General features: G+C 37.6%; 1 protein-coding gene across 1 annotated transcript; it reads right to left on the bottom strand.

Annotated features, from left to right (window-relative positions):
* Positions 1-6,508: 6,508 nt before the first annotated feature.
* On the bottom strand, positions 6,509-8,080 carry LOC129272506 (uncharacterized). Its single transcript, XM_054909646.2, has one exon. The coding sequence runs from the start codon at positions 8,078-8,080 to the stop codon at positions 6,509-6,511; it is 1,572 nt and encodes a 523-aa protein (XP_054765621.2).
* Positions 8,081-16,038: the final 7,958 nt, after the last annotated feature.

Here is a 16,038-nt window from a genome sequence, read left to right as displayed (position 1 = left end):
TATGGAAGTACGTATCTGTGTATCCATGCAACAAATTAATAAAAGTGAAATGTCACACGTTTTATTCCTGCATAATACTCTCTCCCCCCTCTCTCTGATTTTCATTCTTATTTTCTATTTTGTCTTCTGGCTGAGCCAGATAAATCCTTTAAAGTAAAACGATGTAACTCGCAATAATTACTCACGTCATTTGGGAATTTTGTAATGTTTTACCTTGTTTTCAAAACTTACATCAATATACATCGGTATAATAAATTCTTGGATGATAAAAATTCAGAGGTTCCGCCTCTGGATAAATATCTCGTTTTTTTTTTTTTATCTCTCCCCCTCTCTCTTTCTATTGCATTCCATGGTGCTTTCTCCGATTGGTTGCCATGTCAACGAATTGCGTTTGCTCAGCAGCTCATCGTGTTCGTGAGAAGGAATAAACAAAAATTGATCTTTCAATTAATTAAGAAAATTAGATTATTGGTTTGTTTGCAACAAACTTTTTTTTTAATTTAGATAAAACAAAGTATGTCATTTTTCGAACTGGAGGCAGGAGGGACCCTCATTCTCTAGATATTTTTCATGGTGGACATTTTATAACACAAGTAAATTTTTTTCAATTTTTTTTTTGGAAACCACATCTCAATTCAATCTGTACCAAATTTTTAAGATCTATTGGAGTTATTTCTAAAATTAGACATTTTGTTCCCCATTCAATTTTTATTACTCTTTATAACAGTATCATACTTCCTCACTTAAATTACTGTAACACTGTATGGGGTCATACATTCAAAACACACTTAGATAAATTGACAATTTTACAAAAAAAAGCAATAAGAATTATCTCAAATGCTCCTTTTAATGGTCATACAAAACCTTTGCTTTTACAATCAAATTTATTAGCTTTAAAAGATCTGATATCATTAAATTCCCTAGTTTTTATGTACAAGCTCAATGCCAGAATCTTACCACCTCAGTCTCTTCAGCGACATTTTTGTTTCAAATTCCCAAATCCATTCTCACAAATACTCGTCATAGCAAATGCCTGCGCCCTCCACATGTTCGAACGTTCATTGCTTTAAAGACTTACTTCCCCAAACTATGGAATGAAATTCCAAATGATATAAAAATAGTTCCATCTTATCAAGATCTAGATTTTTATGCAGGAAAATGTTATTTTCCGTTTATTGATGGTATGCATTATAATCTCACATCATACATTAGGGCTTCTTCCCACCCCCACCCCCCCCCCCTTTACCCAATCCTTGCTGCAGGAGTGTGTCATTTAATTTTGATCTAAGATTTTGACTCTTTTTGATTTTGTAATCATTTGATCAAACCACATTATATTGCATTTTTCTGTTATTGTTTTAAATAATCTGAATTATACATTTCTTCACACTTGTTATTTGTAATGTATTAATGTATCGTGGTGACCCCTTTTATAAGCATCGCTTCTTCGGGGTCTCCGAACCATCTATTTTTTTCCTGATACTTTGTTAATAATATATATTGTACTGTTTTTATCCTTTTGATGGTTGAATAAATAAATGAATTGAAGTGAATAAATGAATTGAAAGGAATTGAAATTAACGTCCCAAATGAAGATGATTTTCTCTAGTACAATTATTAAGGAGGGAATTAAAGTGTGCACTGACGTAACGACTCATTTTGTCGACCTTGACGCTAATAGCCTATGTTTTATAACCCGTTTTCTTTATTCATTCATTTATCCATTAATTTATCTATTGATTTATTACATAAGGGTTAGTTTCGGTCATGTTCGCTCATTTGGTTTTCGTAGCAGACGATGCAGCCTGCTAGTTTATACTATATGTACGCAGACCCTATTGCAAATCAAAATCGTTTCCAGACTCGATACTACTAAATATTTGCCCTCTCAAACTGTAGCTATATTATAAATATCAGTAGACAAAGCTGTATAGTACAAGAACATTGTTACTTTCAACATTAAATGTGTTAGTTAATTTTGTTTGGATAGTTTTAATTGTTCCAAATGAAAAGGGTCTAGGAGCGGAAACTATCATACGTTAGTCACGTGACGTTTTAAACAGAAATATGCCATGTTCTGCCTGCTCGATCTCAAAGTTTGGGAGAAAAATGAGATGTAACCATTATACCAGTCATAAAGTATTATACATCAACATGTAGGTAATCTATTTAGCATTGAGATGATAATCAATCTCGACCTCTTTGACCTTTACAGATAATTCAGTGGGAAAACAAAGATGCCAGTGTCTCGACAATATGGGTGGTTTCGGACCGTTTGCCATAGCAAGAGTTGTGAACATGGACAGTTTCAAATGAACAGCGAGACGTAAATAGTGAATTAATTGTACATCAAATTAATGGAATTGGGTAAAATTTTCACACTATTATCAATCTGGTGTGAGATTATTAATAGTTATAAAGATATACCCGGTTTTTTTTTGCAATATCATGCTCGTGAAAACGACTGTTCCTTGTGTTGAATCTGTATGTGGCGACTAACCATTATGATTTTGGGTGGTCCCTTTCAAGCTGCTTCACAACGGGGCCCTACTTAAAGGAGAATGAAACCTTTGGAACAAGATAGCTTGTATGAAAACAGAAAAATCAAAGAAACAGATTTGAGAAAAATCGGACAAATAATGAGAGAGTTATGAGCATTTGAATATTGCGATCATTATAATGGAGATCCTCACATTGGCAATGCGACAAAGATGTGATGTCACTTGTGAACAACTCTCCATTACTTTAGTATATATTTCACTTAAACTACCTCTTTATTACATCTATAAGTAGATCATGTGTTCTTTCTCTAGGAGGGCATGTAATACAGAATTTTAAAGAATACATCATGGATAAAGAGTTTGTATCACCATTAGAAAAATAAAAAAGATACATTTTGGGGGTATTTTATAGTCCATCAAAGGGAAAGTTGTTCACATGTGACATCACACATCCTTGTCGCATTGCCAATGAGAGGCATTAGTGATTGCAATATTCAAATGCTCATAACTTTCTCATTATTTGTCCGATATTTCTCAAACTTTCTTGTTCTTATTCTTTGATTTTTCTGTTTTGACACAGGCCTACTTGTTCCAAAGGTTTCATTCCCCTTTAAAACTCACATTATTTCAAACATTTTACAATACATAATAATTTACAATCAGTGTTTTTCTCGATGCCGACTTCGAGAACAGTAGTTATGTGGTCTTGTCCTCTGACATTGGAGAGTTTTTCGCATTTAAGGAGCCGCTCAATATAAAGCCCTTTCCCAATAATTGGCGGTGCGACTACAGTCAAACCTGTGTAAAGTGGCCACCGAATGGAACCAAAAAAGTGGCCACTATAGACAGGTTGGCGGCCATCTTGAATTTGCTATGTATTGTAGATATTGTGCAATATACTGGACATACAGTATGTGTCTCTAATGAGTTATTTTTTTAAATATAAAATTGCATACCTGGATCTATTCCAATCCACCAAATACTTATGTTAATTGTATAATCATTATTTTAAGAGTACGATTCGTGTTTAGATGCAGCTGCAAAATATGTAAGGACTAGCAAATTCAATTACTGTCAGAGTCAAAAGCTTCAGTGAAGCTGATTTTAGTGGCCGCTATAGAGGGTAGTATATTGACCGAGGGATGCAAAATGAGTGGCCACTGGTCGCATTAGGCAGGTGGCCACTATAGACAGGGTCTATACAACACATTAATTTCCTGCGGGGGAATTCTAAGTGGCCACTATAAGCAGGTGGTCACTATAGACAGGTGGCCGCTACTTCCAACCGTTGCGATTGTGTGCATTGTGACCAAATGATCGCACGAGCAATAATTGTGAAAGCCCCTTTAAGCCCCTTTCACAATTGACGTACGACCTGTTTACGACCGCCTGCAACAGTTTTTTCTTGTTGTTGCACGATCGATCTCTTGGTGTCTTGCGAGCACTCGCAGTGGTTGTAGACGAACGCACGAATTTGAGGTGGTCGGAGGTGATCGTGACTGGTCGCATCTGAATGTGAACATGTTCAAAATCCAAACGCGATCAAATACGATTGATTTACTCGCATCAGGTCGTACCATCGGTCGGGCGATCATCGTGTGAGTGTTGTTCAACGTTGTACGACTTGGTGCGAGAGGTGACACGACTACGTATAGTCGCATTTAGTCGACTGGAGGTCGTACAACACTTGCACATGCGCTAGATACCTACAGAGACCAGTCTTGCGACTGGTTGCGATAATATAAGACTGTTGCAAGACCGATCGAAATTACGGCTTACAACATTCCACTACCGTTGCATTCGCATGTATGCGACCGTACAGCCCCTTTCACAATTGACATCCGACCAGTTTACGACCGCCTGCAACAGTTTTTTTCCTGCTGTTGCACGATCGATCTCTTGGTGACTTGCGAGCACTCGCAGTCGTTGTAGACGGTCGCACGAACTCGAGGTGGTCGTGACTGGTCACATCTGAACTTTGAACATGTTCAAAATCCGAACGCAATCAAATACGACCGATTCACTCGCATCAGCTCGTATCCGGGGTCGTACCATCGGTCGGGCGATCATCGTGGGAGTGTTGTTCAACGTTGCACGACTTGGTGCGAGAGGTGGCACAACTAAGTAGTCGCATTTACTCGACTGGAGGTCGTACAACACTTGCACATGTGCTAGCGACCTACATGTACAGAGACCTGTCTTGCGACTGGGTGCGATAATATGATGGGCCATAAGACTGTTGCAAGACCGATCGCAACGGCTTACAACATTGCACTACCGTTGTGTGCGACCGTTCCCCTCGCAATCCCTCGGGCAACACTCGCATGTGATCGCACGAGCACAATAGGATCATAAGCGACTTACTCGTGCAACGGGTTTTACTGGTTGTTTTTGTTGTACGACAGCTGTTGCAACTGTGAAAGCCTCTGTGCGATATTATGAGATGACTGGCGATTGATGCCTGTTGCAGCCTGTCGCACGACCAAAAGGTCGCAAGTGATCGTACGTCAATTGTGAAAGGGGCTTTACACACCAACTCCTTTGAAAATGAAAGATAAATCACAATGAAGAGCACATGCAGTGGCTTTTGTCGAAAGTTGGTGGACTGGAGCCCGTTTCATAAAGACTTTACAACTGTTGTATATAACTTTGCCAGTATGGCGACTACCATGGCAACAGGGCTCAGCTGCTGCAGTCAATCAAAATCAAGGTTACCATGGTAGTTACCATAATGGCAAAGCTACAACAGTTGCAACTCTTTATGAAACGGGCCCCAGGACAGCAGATCATCCGAAGATTTGCACCCGACGAAGAATTGCAAATAACATGTCGTTGTCCATGCACAGTCACGAGACTACGCTGCTGTCCCGAATGTGAATTATTGTATATTCATAATCCAATTTTCCAAAGTTTCCCCCTGATGTTAATATTTTTGGAAAAACAGAATTTATGCCAAAACTTTTATGTTTTTGCTCATATATTTTAATGTGCATTAATATCTTCCTGTTTTATCATAAACATCAACACCTAATGCAAAGTATGTGGTATTTCGCTTTGAAAGCCCATATCCACACTATGTTTCAGACTATAAAGTGAATTATTAACTGTTTTATTTCTCCCTTTCCTGCTCTTTCCGATATTGTTACCATAATTCAGATGAACTGAATGTTCCTTTGTCGATGTCATGTTTGCTTGATCTTTGCTCATGTAAGTTCCCCTTAAACCCAATTCTTTTTAATGTTAATGCAAATTTACTTATTTAATTCTATTGTACGATTGCTTTCATTTGCAATTAATGTTTTTGGTTTTTGTAATATCCCATTTTATGTACACTTTTAAAAATAAAACTGTAAAAAACAGTAATAATTACTAGCAGCTGGGACTCACAAACAGTATGAACTGTTAAATTACGATGGGCTGTAAAAATGCAAAAAAAAACCAAAACAGGATAACTGTAAGAAAAAAGGTAAAAAAAAACCAAACACCATTTTAATATTCATTTAACATGAACATCGCCGTTAATTTACAAATACGGACACCATACGATAGATGCACTGCAATCAACGTAAAAACACGATAGTTCGTTGGTATTTTTACAAAGATTGTTACAAATATATTATAGTCTACTTTGTTTTACATTTAACCTGTAATTCTACTTTACATATCAATGCATAAACACGTTTGGCTTGTTAAATCATTGTGTCGTCTGTTTTTAAAAGTTCAACATCCTGTAAATTTACGATTTTTCTTTGTAAAATTACTAGTATTTTTAACAGTGTATTTTTCAACCTGCCTTGAATATTCCACCAATTTTCCCATTTTCTTTTGCTCGTGAGAATTTTGAGATCTAGTAGGAACTCCCCGCTCCAAGAATACGCCTACCAAACAAAAATCAGATCGCAGACAGATCATGAAGTGCACAGTGTTTCGTAATCAAACAATTTGCACCAGAAAATAGAGTAAAACGTCAAATGGTATCTGTTTTATCTGGCAGATATTGATGTGATTCAAGATGACCAGCAATCCATACAAGACCTTAGGTATCTAATTTCGTTCAAACATTCTTTCCGGAATCGAGTGTTCATGAACCCGTATACGAGAGGATTGACCGCGTTGCTGATGTATACAGTGTGCTTGAGAAAAAACACGAAGAGATATAGATGGTTATTCGTCGAGGCCATCTCTACCAATGCTTCTTCGGGGACGAGATTGACTACGATCGCCGGTATCCACGTGATCAAGAATACCCCGGTGATGACGAGCATGATGTTGGTGGCTTGACGATCGGCGGGTGTGACAGGGGCGGGTGACCGCTCGGCATTGTTGATATCGGCACTCCGATGACGGTGATGCGTTACAACAACGCCTACATCTACTGTAGCTTTGGAATCTGACGGTGCGAATGGCGGTTGTCCTGTCGATGTGCATGCCCCATTGACATGACTGACGCTATGGACATTGACGTCATTGACAGGAGTGACCGACTCGTTAAACAGCTGTTTGACGTCGTCGTGAAATTGTGTTTCTTGTGTAACACTGACGTTATGAACATTGACAGGAGTGAGAGTCTCGTTAAACAGCTCTTTGACGTCGCCGTGAAGTTGTGTTTTTTGTGTAACATTGACGTTATGGACATCGACGTCTTTGACAGGAGTGAGCGACTCGTTAAACAGCTTTTTGACGTCGCCATGAAGTTGTGTTTCTTGTGCAGCATTGACATTATGAACATCGTCGTCATTGACCGGAGTGAGCGACTCGTTAAACAGCTTTTTGACATCGCCGTGAAGTTGTGTTTCTTTTGCACTAAATGGGTTAGATTGAGCATAATTCTTGGGACTGGAATGTGAAGACCTGGTGATATCTATTCCCGTGGCCACTGTGTTATCCAAATATGCCCTTTTGATGCCGATTCGCACCGAATCTTTCCTTGTCGTCGACGATTCTCTGGTTTGGCTTCGGTTAGATGGAATCCTCAAGTTGTTGTTCATGTGAACCATGACACGATTTCGCTGCAGTCGAAGGGCTCGATACACCTTCCAATACAACACAACGATACAACTGCCACAGATCACCATCACGGCTATCATCATCCTTTCAAATACAATGGACCCTCCTGCGAGATCGCATTTAAAGACGTTGTTTTCATACAACCTCGCCTTGGAATAGTAGGCAATTAAGAACGCCAGGATGAAGGAAAATATCAAACAAGCCACCATTATGGCAATTACCCGCTTCTTTGTCATGAATTGGCTGTAAGGTCGGCAGATCAGGAAGTAGCGATCGAGGGCTATGGTCGCGCCGATGAAGATGGACTGGTGTAAAGAGAATACGGCGATGAAGGTGATGGTCATGCATGAAACATCCGTGAAAAACATGTTTGTCGGTACCAAGATATACCACAGCATGGGTGTGACGATGCAGACGAAGAGGTCCGTTATCGCGAGGATGATGATGAAGATCTGCGTGCTCGTTTTGCGACGTCGTTTCAGCATGACACGAAGGGTGACGGTGTTCAGCGGGATGCCGAAGAAGGCGAGGATGGAGAAAAAAGTCAGCGAGATTATAACAGTCGGAACCATCTTATGGTCTTATTATTCAATAATGGCAGGAATGGATGTCATTGCGACCACAATGAAATTGATACGATGTTAAAAAAATGGAAGTGTGTTCGAGTGCTTCATTACCAGTCTTCATTAACTATTCCGCTTATCTCGCTGTCACTACTACTGGAGTAGCTCTCAATATTCTTCATCTTGGCCTCTCGGACGTGTTTTTTTTTCTCCTCAATCCTGTTTGAAGATCCTCTAATAATGCGAAGCGTTTTGAGGATGCGTTTCCTGTCGGACTCCCTGGAGACGGAATTAAAGAAGAAAGACAATGAAAGTGCAGGTAGGCGTATTATGAGCCTATATACCCTAGCGTCATTCAACGGTCATTATTTCGGAGAGCTGCATAAGCGTGCGCGGTGATTTGACGTACAAGCTGTTTATGATTGATATTTCTTCATCATTAAAGATTCCCCAACTAATTACAATGTTCAGGCGCGGATCCAGGAGGGGGGGGGGGGGGGCACAGGGGGCACGTGCCCCCCTGTTGAGAAGCAAAATTAAACATTTGTAATGTAAAAATGCCATGAAAACAGAGGTGTGCCTTTTTTTTAAGTGAAGACCTTTTTTTTTTTGCTTGTCAATTTTTTTCGGGTACGAAATACCCGATTTTTTTTCCTTCAAAAATTGTGCCCCCCTTTTGGAAAATCCTGGATCCACCCCTGACTATGTTACAGTCACACCAGGGATATTGTCTCCGGACAGATGAAAGTTATTAAGTCGTTACCAATGATCGGACCGTTTGGATCCGCTTTTGCTGACGTGACTGTGAAATTAGACACGTGTTGGTGATCATAATTAACGAGTATTCGCACCGCGGTGCATGAAGGATTCAAGAACACAGAAAGTGTATTGAAAATGCCCATCAAATGACAAAGAGCAGCTTGGACTTCTTTTTCGAATACTGGTTAACCGGAACAACAGTTTCGTTCTCAGTTTTTGGAGCCAGATGTCGTTTTTTGTCAAGACAAGCCAGTGTCTGGGACGAAACTTTTGATTTGATTTGATTCACCAATTTTTGACCAAGACTTCTTCGTTGTCATTGAATGGCATTTTGACAGTAATTTTCAATGTTCTTGAATTCGTCGTGCATCATGGGGCATAAACTCCTATTAACGAGCGTCTCACCAAATGCATCGTTTGTGAAGGAGCCCCCACACCCTTCCCTTCACTCTGTAAGGCCCGAATTCTCAAAGGGTGGCTAACTTAGCCCCCCCCCCCCGGGGTTAGTTAGCCGATGGGCCTAAGTCAGCCCGGGCTAAGTTAGCCACCCTTTGAGAATTCTGGCCTAAGAGGTCGACAGTTGGCCTCCTTTTTGAAGAAAAGAATCTCTTACGTATATTTGGGAGGGAGAGGGGGTGCTGTCTCTTCTAAACTGAAGAATTCTACCCCACTCCCCTTCTTAAGAAAAAAAAAGATTATCCTGAATAAAATAAATGATGGAAGGGGAGATGGAGAGACTTTAAAACTAGTCTATCTTTCTCAACATTTCATTTTTAATTCTGTCAGGCGATATAATATATTTTATAATAATGAAAACGATAATAATATTAGTAATACAACAACAACAACAGCAACTACTACTACAACAACAACAACAACTACAACTACTACTACTACTACTACTACTACTACCAGAGGCGTCGATCCTGGGGGGGGGGCAGGGGGATCGCCCCATCAATGAAAATATTGGGGGGGGGGCAAACATATCGTTTTGCCCCCCCCCCCCCAATAATTCCGCATGTGCAAAAAATAAAAAATAAGAATTTGTTCTTTGTCTAAAATCGTGCTCAAAATGTCCGCTTTTCAGATTGGAATATAAAAAATGTTCAGCTCGCGCTTCGCGCTCGCATCATTTCTGTAGCAAAACCCATACTTTTCATGATCAAATAGGTGAATAGAATGTCCCGTTTTCAGTTTGCAATAATCTTTTGTCGGATATATATCTTGTTCTTTATTAAAAACGTCCATTAAACTCAAATTTTTTCAGATCGAAATATCAAAATTTTCAGCTCGCGCTTGCATCTATTGTTTTTTTAGAAACCCATCTTAATTATTGGTACCAAAAATGCTTAGAATATCAAGCTTTCAGGTCAGAATATAAAGAAATTTTAAGCTCGCGCTCGCATTAATTTGTTGGGTGAGATACGTGTCTCTATCTCATGAGTCATATATATATATATATATATATATATATATATATATATATATATATATATATATATATATATTAGATTAGATTTTTTAGATTTATTTATTTCCACAATCTGGTAAAAATACAGGTACAATAGCATAAAAACACATTAAAAAATACATTCAAACGTGAATACAAAAGGGTACATTATAAATATAGTAAATATTAACAGAAAGTGGTGGGATTAACAGTAGGCCTCAAGACCTTTCAAAGGTCAATCCCTATAACACAAAAGATTTACCAAAACGAAAACCAAAGGGGGGGGGGAACGGATAAGGCAAATTAATATGAGTTCAGAAGAAAAATTATAAATGTTCGTTTAAAAGTCGAAAGACTTTGGCAAGATTTCAGGCTACTAGGAAGGCTATTCCATATACTCGGTCCTGAATATTTAACGGTTGATCGAGAAAAATTATATTTGTAATTTGGTACATACAAATTATCGTTCTGTCGCATATCATATACATATTTTTTTTAAATAAAATAATTACCTAAAAGTTTGGCAAGGAGTTATGAACATATTTATACATAAATATACATGTAGAAAATTTGTGAATATCATAGATATTCAATAATTGTTTTTCTTTAAACAAAATATTTGAGTGAGTGTAGGGCTAAGAGTTTGTAATTATCCGTATTGCACGCTTTTGAAGAACAGAAATTCTATTTAAAAGATACTTTGTACAATTTCCCCATACAATGTTGCAATAAATAAGGTGAGGAAAGATCATAGAAAAATATAGTTTTAAAAGAATATGATTTGGTACAATTTCACTTACCCTACTGATTGCACCAATTGCCCTTGATATTTTACAACATATTTCATTTACGTGGTAATCCAAATAAGATGATTATCTAAAGTTACTCCCAAAAATTTAGTGGTATTTACAACTGGAATATTAGAACCATCAATTTTTATATAAATAGAATTAGTATCAATATGCTTATTCCTTGTGTGGAATACCACGCACGATGTTTTGTCAGTATTTAGTTTCAGCTTGTTAGCTAAAAACCACTGGCCTATCTTACACAATTCCCCATTTAGTATTGCACAGACATTCTGTATATCATTTCCAGTTATAAAAAAATTACTATAATCTGCATATAATACAGAATCTAATATATTACTAATAAAATGTAAGTCATTTATATACATAATAAAAAGTAGAGGACCTAAAACAGGTCCCTGAGGAACACCAATATTAATGTTTTGTATAGGGGATGAATAATTATTGAAACGTACGTACTGTCTGCGATTGTAAAGATAACTTTTAAACCAATCTAAAGCAAGACCTCTGATACCATAATATTTCATTTTCTCTATAAGAATGTCATGATTTATACAATCAAAAGCTTTTGATAAGTCTAAGAAGATCCCAATAACAAATTGCTTATTTTCGAATGCATTCGCTATTTTGTCACAAAAATCAATTAATGCCATATAGGTAGAATAATTGGGTCTAAAACCAAACTGTTTCTTGGATATAATATAATTGTAACATAAATATGACAATAACCGTTTGTGTATAAGTTTCTCCAATAACTTAGAAATCACAGATAGGATAGAAATTGGTCTATAGTTAGATAATACAGATCTATCCCCTTTTTTATATATGGGTACACATTATTTTGGCTAATTTTAGGGAACTAGGGAAAACTCCCTTTTCTATTGACAAATTAAAAATAATACACAAAGGTGTGAATAAAAGATGAATTGCTTATTTAAAAACATTACAATCAATGCCATCATAACCAGGGCTTTTGTTTGGCTGAAGTTCAGACACAATTTTAATTATTTCACTAGGTTGTATGCGGCTAAGGAAAAATGAATTCAACAAATTTTGGGGTGGCAAGAAATGATCATAAGTACAGCAAGATTGTGGCAAGGTATTAGTTATTACTTAGCCTAAAGGAACCCAAAGGAAAAATTTCCTGTCAGGTACGCATTTACCTCACCTGGGTTGAGTGCATCTCATTGCGAATCAATTTCTTGCTTAGGGAAACGATACGCCATTGCTAGAATTATTTTTCTCTCAATATAGAAAGTTGATAAAATAATTTTCAATTCCAAAAGTAAACAGGACTATTTATGAATGAGTATTTTTTTTTTCTTCTTGAAAATCATGGTGAAATATGATTGTTTTTCTGAATTTATCACTTTTAATTATCTTTTAGTCCCTTCGATATATTTTGGCCTACATGATGTAGGAGAATGTGATCCGTCCGGAACTTTATCTCTATGAACAAGAAAAAAAAGAAAAAAAAAACAAATGTAGGCACATATACGAAAATTTATGGTAGCCTATTCACTCTTATTAATTTTGGTAACTAACTTTTATATCGTCTTGTCGACGAAAATGATGTATCAATAAAATTCGTATCAATTCATTTTTTTTTATCATATCTTCATCTTTATTGTATTGTAATTATTATTTTAATCACGGTTAAAAAACCTGCTTTCAGCTGCTTTTCAGCAAGGCCGTGAACAAATGATGATAACAAATAATGCCAACATGAAATTGAGCTTACAAAAATAAGAACAACGAAAAACATAATATATCAAAAATGAAGAAAATAAAATTGGCAAAAGTAAAATTGGAGCAAACAAAAATGAAAAAATAAAGAGATGAAATATCTAAAGTAATGTCAAAATCAAACATTAAAATAAAATGAAATGAGGTATGTGAGTATCAACAAGGGTGGTCGGGGTGGAGAATTGAAGTAAGAAAGTGATATGAGACGTGCAAATGTCGCTTTTTTTTCTGATCGAGTGGATGCGGGTAGGTTATTGAATAATTTAGAAGCTGAATAAAGGGGACTGTTTTGAGATAATTATTATAGTATGAGGCTTTGGTAATTGAATTTGTCGGTTTATGTTTCTTAGAAGATATTCTCGTGATTTAAGTGTGATTCGAGTACAAAGAACAGATGGAACTAGATTATTGGCCAATTTAATAATGGTAAAATTTGACTGATTGTTCCATCTCTTAATTGTTGAGTTGATCAACCTTCAAAATGTTATATATTCGCTGTACTAAATCGACTGTTAACTTGTAAGACAGATTTCAGGGCCCTATTTTGTACAACTTGGAGCTTTCTTTAGTTGGTTCTTATTTGCCATTTCTCCAGATTGTACAACAATAGTCAAATATCGGTTGGATTAAAGCCTTGTACAGCATAAGAGCTGTGATTTTGGTATATGACATCGAACGCGTTTTAAATATCTGTAAAGATTTTTTCCGAACACTGTCAATGGGGGGGGGGGGGGGGGGGTGTCCAGGTTAGAGAGTTGTGTATTATTACGCCAAGATATTTACATTGGCTTATCCTTAATTAATGATGTTGCATTTGTACTCTATATCATCAAATAGACGGAGCTTTGCTTTAGATCCTAATAACTTAAATTGACACTTACTCGGTGTTGATTAAGTTAGAAAACCATCTAGAAATTAACCTTCAAACTCTGTTGATAGTCATTTCTAAATTTCTGGGCTCTTTAGATGCAAAGTGAATGCATGTGCCTACCATCTTCATATAAGGAGAAGGAACATTTTTCTACAGATCTGACCAAATAATTTAGAGTGATAATAAAGAGGAGAAGAGGAGGGGGCCTAGGATACTCCCCTGAGGCACTCCGATTTACGAAAACCGGACAAGTTGATTGACAACCGTTGATTGCTGCCTACCATAGAAATAGATGCGAAACCATTTTACTGCCTCCTGATCAAATCCAAAATAAGATAAATTTCTTTAACAATAATTCAGACGAGATTAAATCAAATGCCTTCTCCAGGTCTAGTGACCATACCAAATACTTTAATTTGAGGCAATCTTTAACTCGAATATTTAATGTGTAGAAGTATAAAAATAGAAATAAAAAGAAAAATGAAAAAAATAAACAATAAAGTTAAAGGTGAGGAAAGGCCCGGATTCGTGATACTATGGTGTTATGTGGAGCGTTGTGGCCCAGTGGATTAGTCTTCGGACTTTAAAACAGAGGGTCGTGGGTCGAATCCCAGCCATGGCGTAATTTCCTTCGGCAAGAAATTTATCCACATTGTGCTGCACTCAACACAGGTGAGGTAAATGGGTACCTGGCATGAATTTATTCCTCGAAATGCCACCGCGCTGTAAAAGGCTGCGGGGCTAAAAACAGGATAATATCCAATTAAGTGCATAGGGACGCATTTGGCAGTGATATGCGCTATATAAGCATGTTGGTATTATTATTATTACGTACTGGTAACTCCTTAGCTGGGGCGACAGCGACACGATCCTATTTTGAGAAGGGACATTAGAGATGACTATAAATTTCCCCGATAAAATATGGGGATAATGTTAGTAAACTCCTTTTAAATAATACTCCACTTTCTTCAACTTTTTTTTTCTGCCATTCACCCTTTCCTCTCTTCCTTCGTTCGGTTTCATGTCAATATCATTTGAAAAAGGGGATATAACTCCAGAATAGAACATGAAATTAAGAAGACATAAAATTAAGAAGATATATCATTAAGAGAATATGAGCACCTATTTATCGGTGCCTGACCAAATTAAAAATTGCTCCGCCCTTCATTGTAGTATTAAAAGGTCGATGTTATTTTACTAAATAAATTAAGAATTGATGAGGAATAAACTTGATCAGTATTCTTTTCAAAATAGGTCTAGCGCCAGCTACAGGGTGCGGTCATCAGTTTCAAAGTATCCGATATCCGCGACATAACCGGGTCGAGCTTTGTGCACGTACGTGTGTATGCATGCTAAATGAACAATACCGGTACGTCCACAGCGGACCGCGGATAACTAGAGCGGTTATATCGCAGCGCAAATCAAATAGACGAAAATGTGTAGCGCTAGCAACATGAAAGCACTGGCCAAGCAATTTGAACGGGATACCACTCGTCATATGCAATTAGAAGTCTAAATTACGCATGAACTGGTAAGTTTGAACGTTTTAGAATAAGCGAAATTAATAATATATCAATTTCAAGTTTTTAATTGCTTTTGACTCCTAATGATTTAAGACAGAAATGTTAAGAAAACTGATGAACATGGTGCCGTATGTCTCCTATGATGTGCATAGTAAACCCCCGGGCCGTGTGCGGTTGAATGTTGCCTGGGTATGCGAGTGTGATTGGAGGAATGGAGGAACGTAGACGTAGTCCGCTATGGCTATGCCGCTATGGCTTCAGCTCGCCGCCGCCTAAGGCCGGGGACACTTAGTTAGGATAGGGGTGCATATGGAACTCTTGCCTAATTTTCTATGCATCATATCTGCAAAAACATTGGCCTTATCGTGAAATAAGTACCGGTACGGTAGTCCCATCCAGGTCCCATCGATTATTTTGAAAACCGGTTTTCGACAGGAGTTTAATTTGATCCAACAATACATCGATGCATCGAATTTGAAGGCGGGGAAAATCAAGTCAATTTTTTTGCTCCAGCCGTCGATGCACGCTAGCGCTAGCCTTGAGTAGCCTGGAGGCTCCTGGAGAGTAAAAGTCATTTACTGACGTAGGCTTTACTCTCCATGGAGCCTGGGACGGGATGGCATAGGCCCACACACACCGAGTATTTTGGAGACAACAATGCTGCTCCAAAATACTCGTTTTCTTTAATGGCAGCGAGTCCAAACTTTGCGTGTGTCCATACTTCGTGGACGGTCATTATCTAAAAAACTAGCCAATATCCTTAAAATCTGACATCATCAACATGAAAAGCGACCTAAAATTACCTTTTC

The sequence above is a fragment of the Lytechinus pictus genome, chromosome 12 (genome assembly GCF_037042905.1).
Source record: "Lytechinus pictus isolate F3 Inbred chromosome 12, Lp3.0, whole genome shotgun sequence".
Lineage (NCBI taxonomy): Eukaryota > Metazoa > Echinodermata > Echinoidea > Temnopleuroida > Toxopneustidae > Lytechinus > Lytechinus pictus.
The sequence above is the reverse complement of the archived record's forward strand: the minus strand, read 5'-3'. Positions and strand labels throughout refer to the sequence as shown.

What these genes read in the sequence shown, in the direction of transcription:
- LOC129272506 (XM_054909646.2), bottom strand. Translation starts at nt 8,080, where the DNA reads ATGGTTCCGACTGTTATAATCTCGCTGACTTTTTTCTCCATCCTCGCC.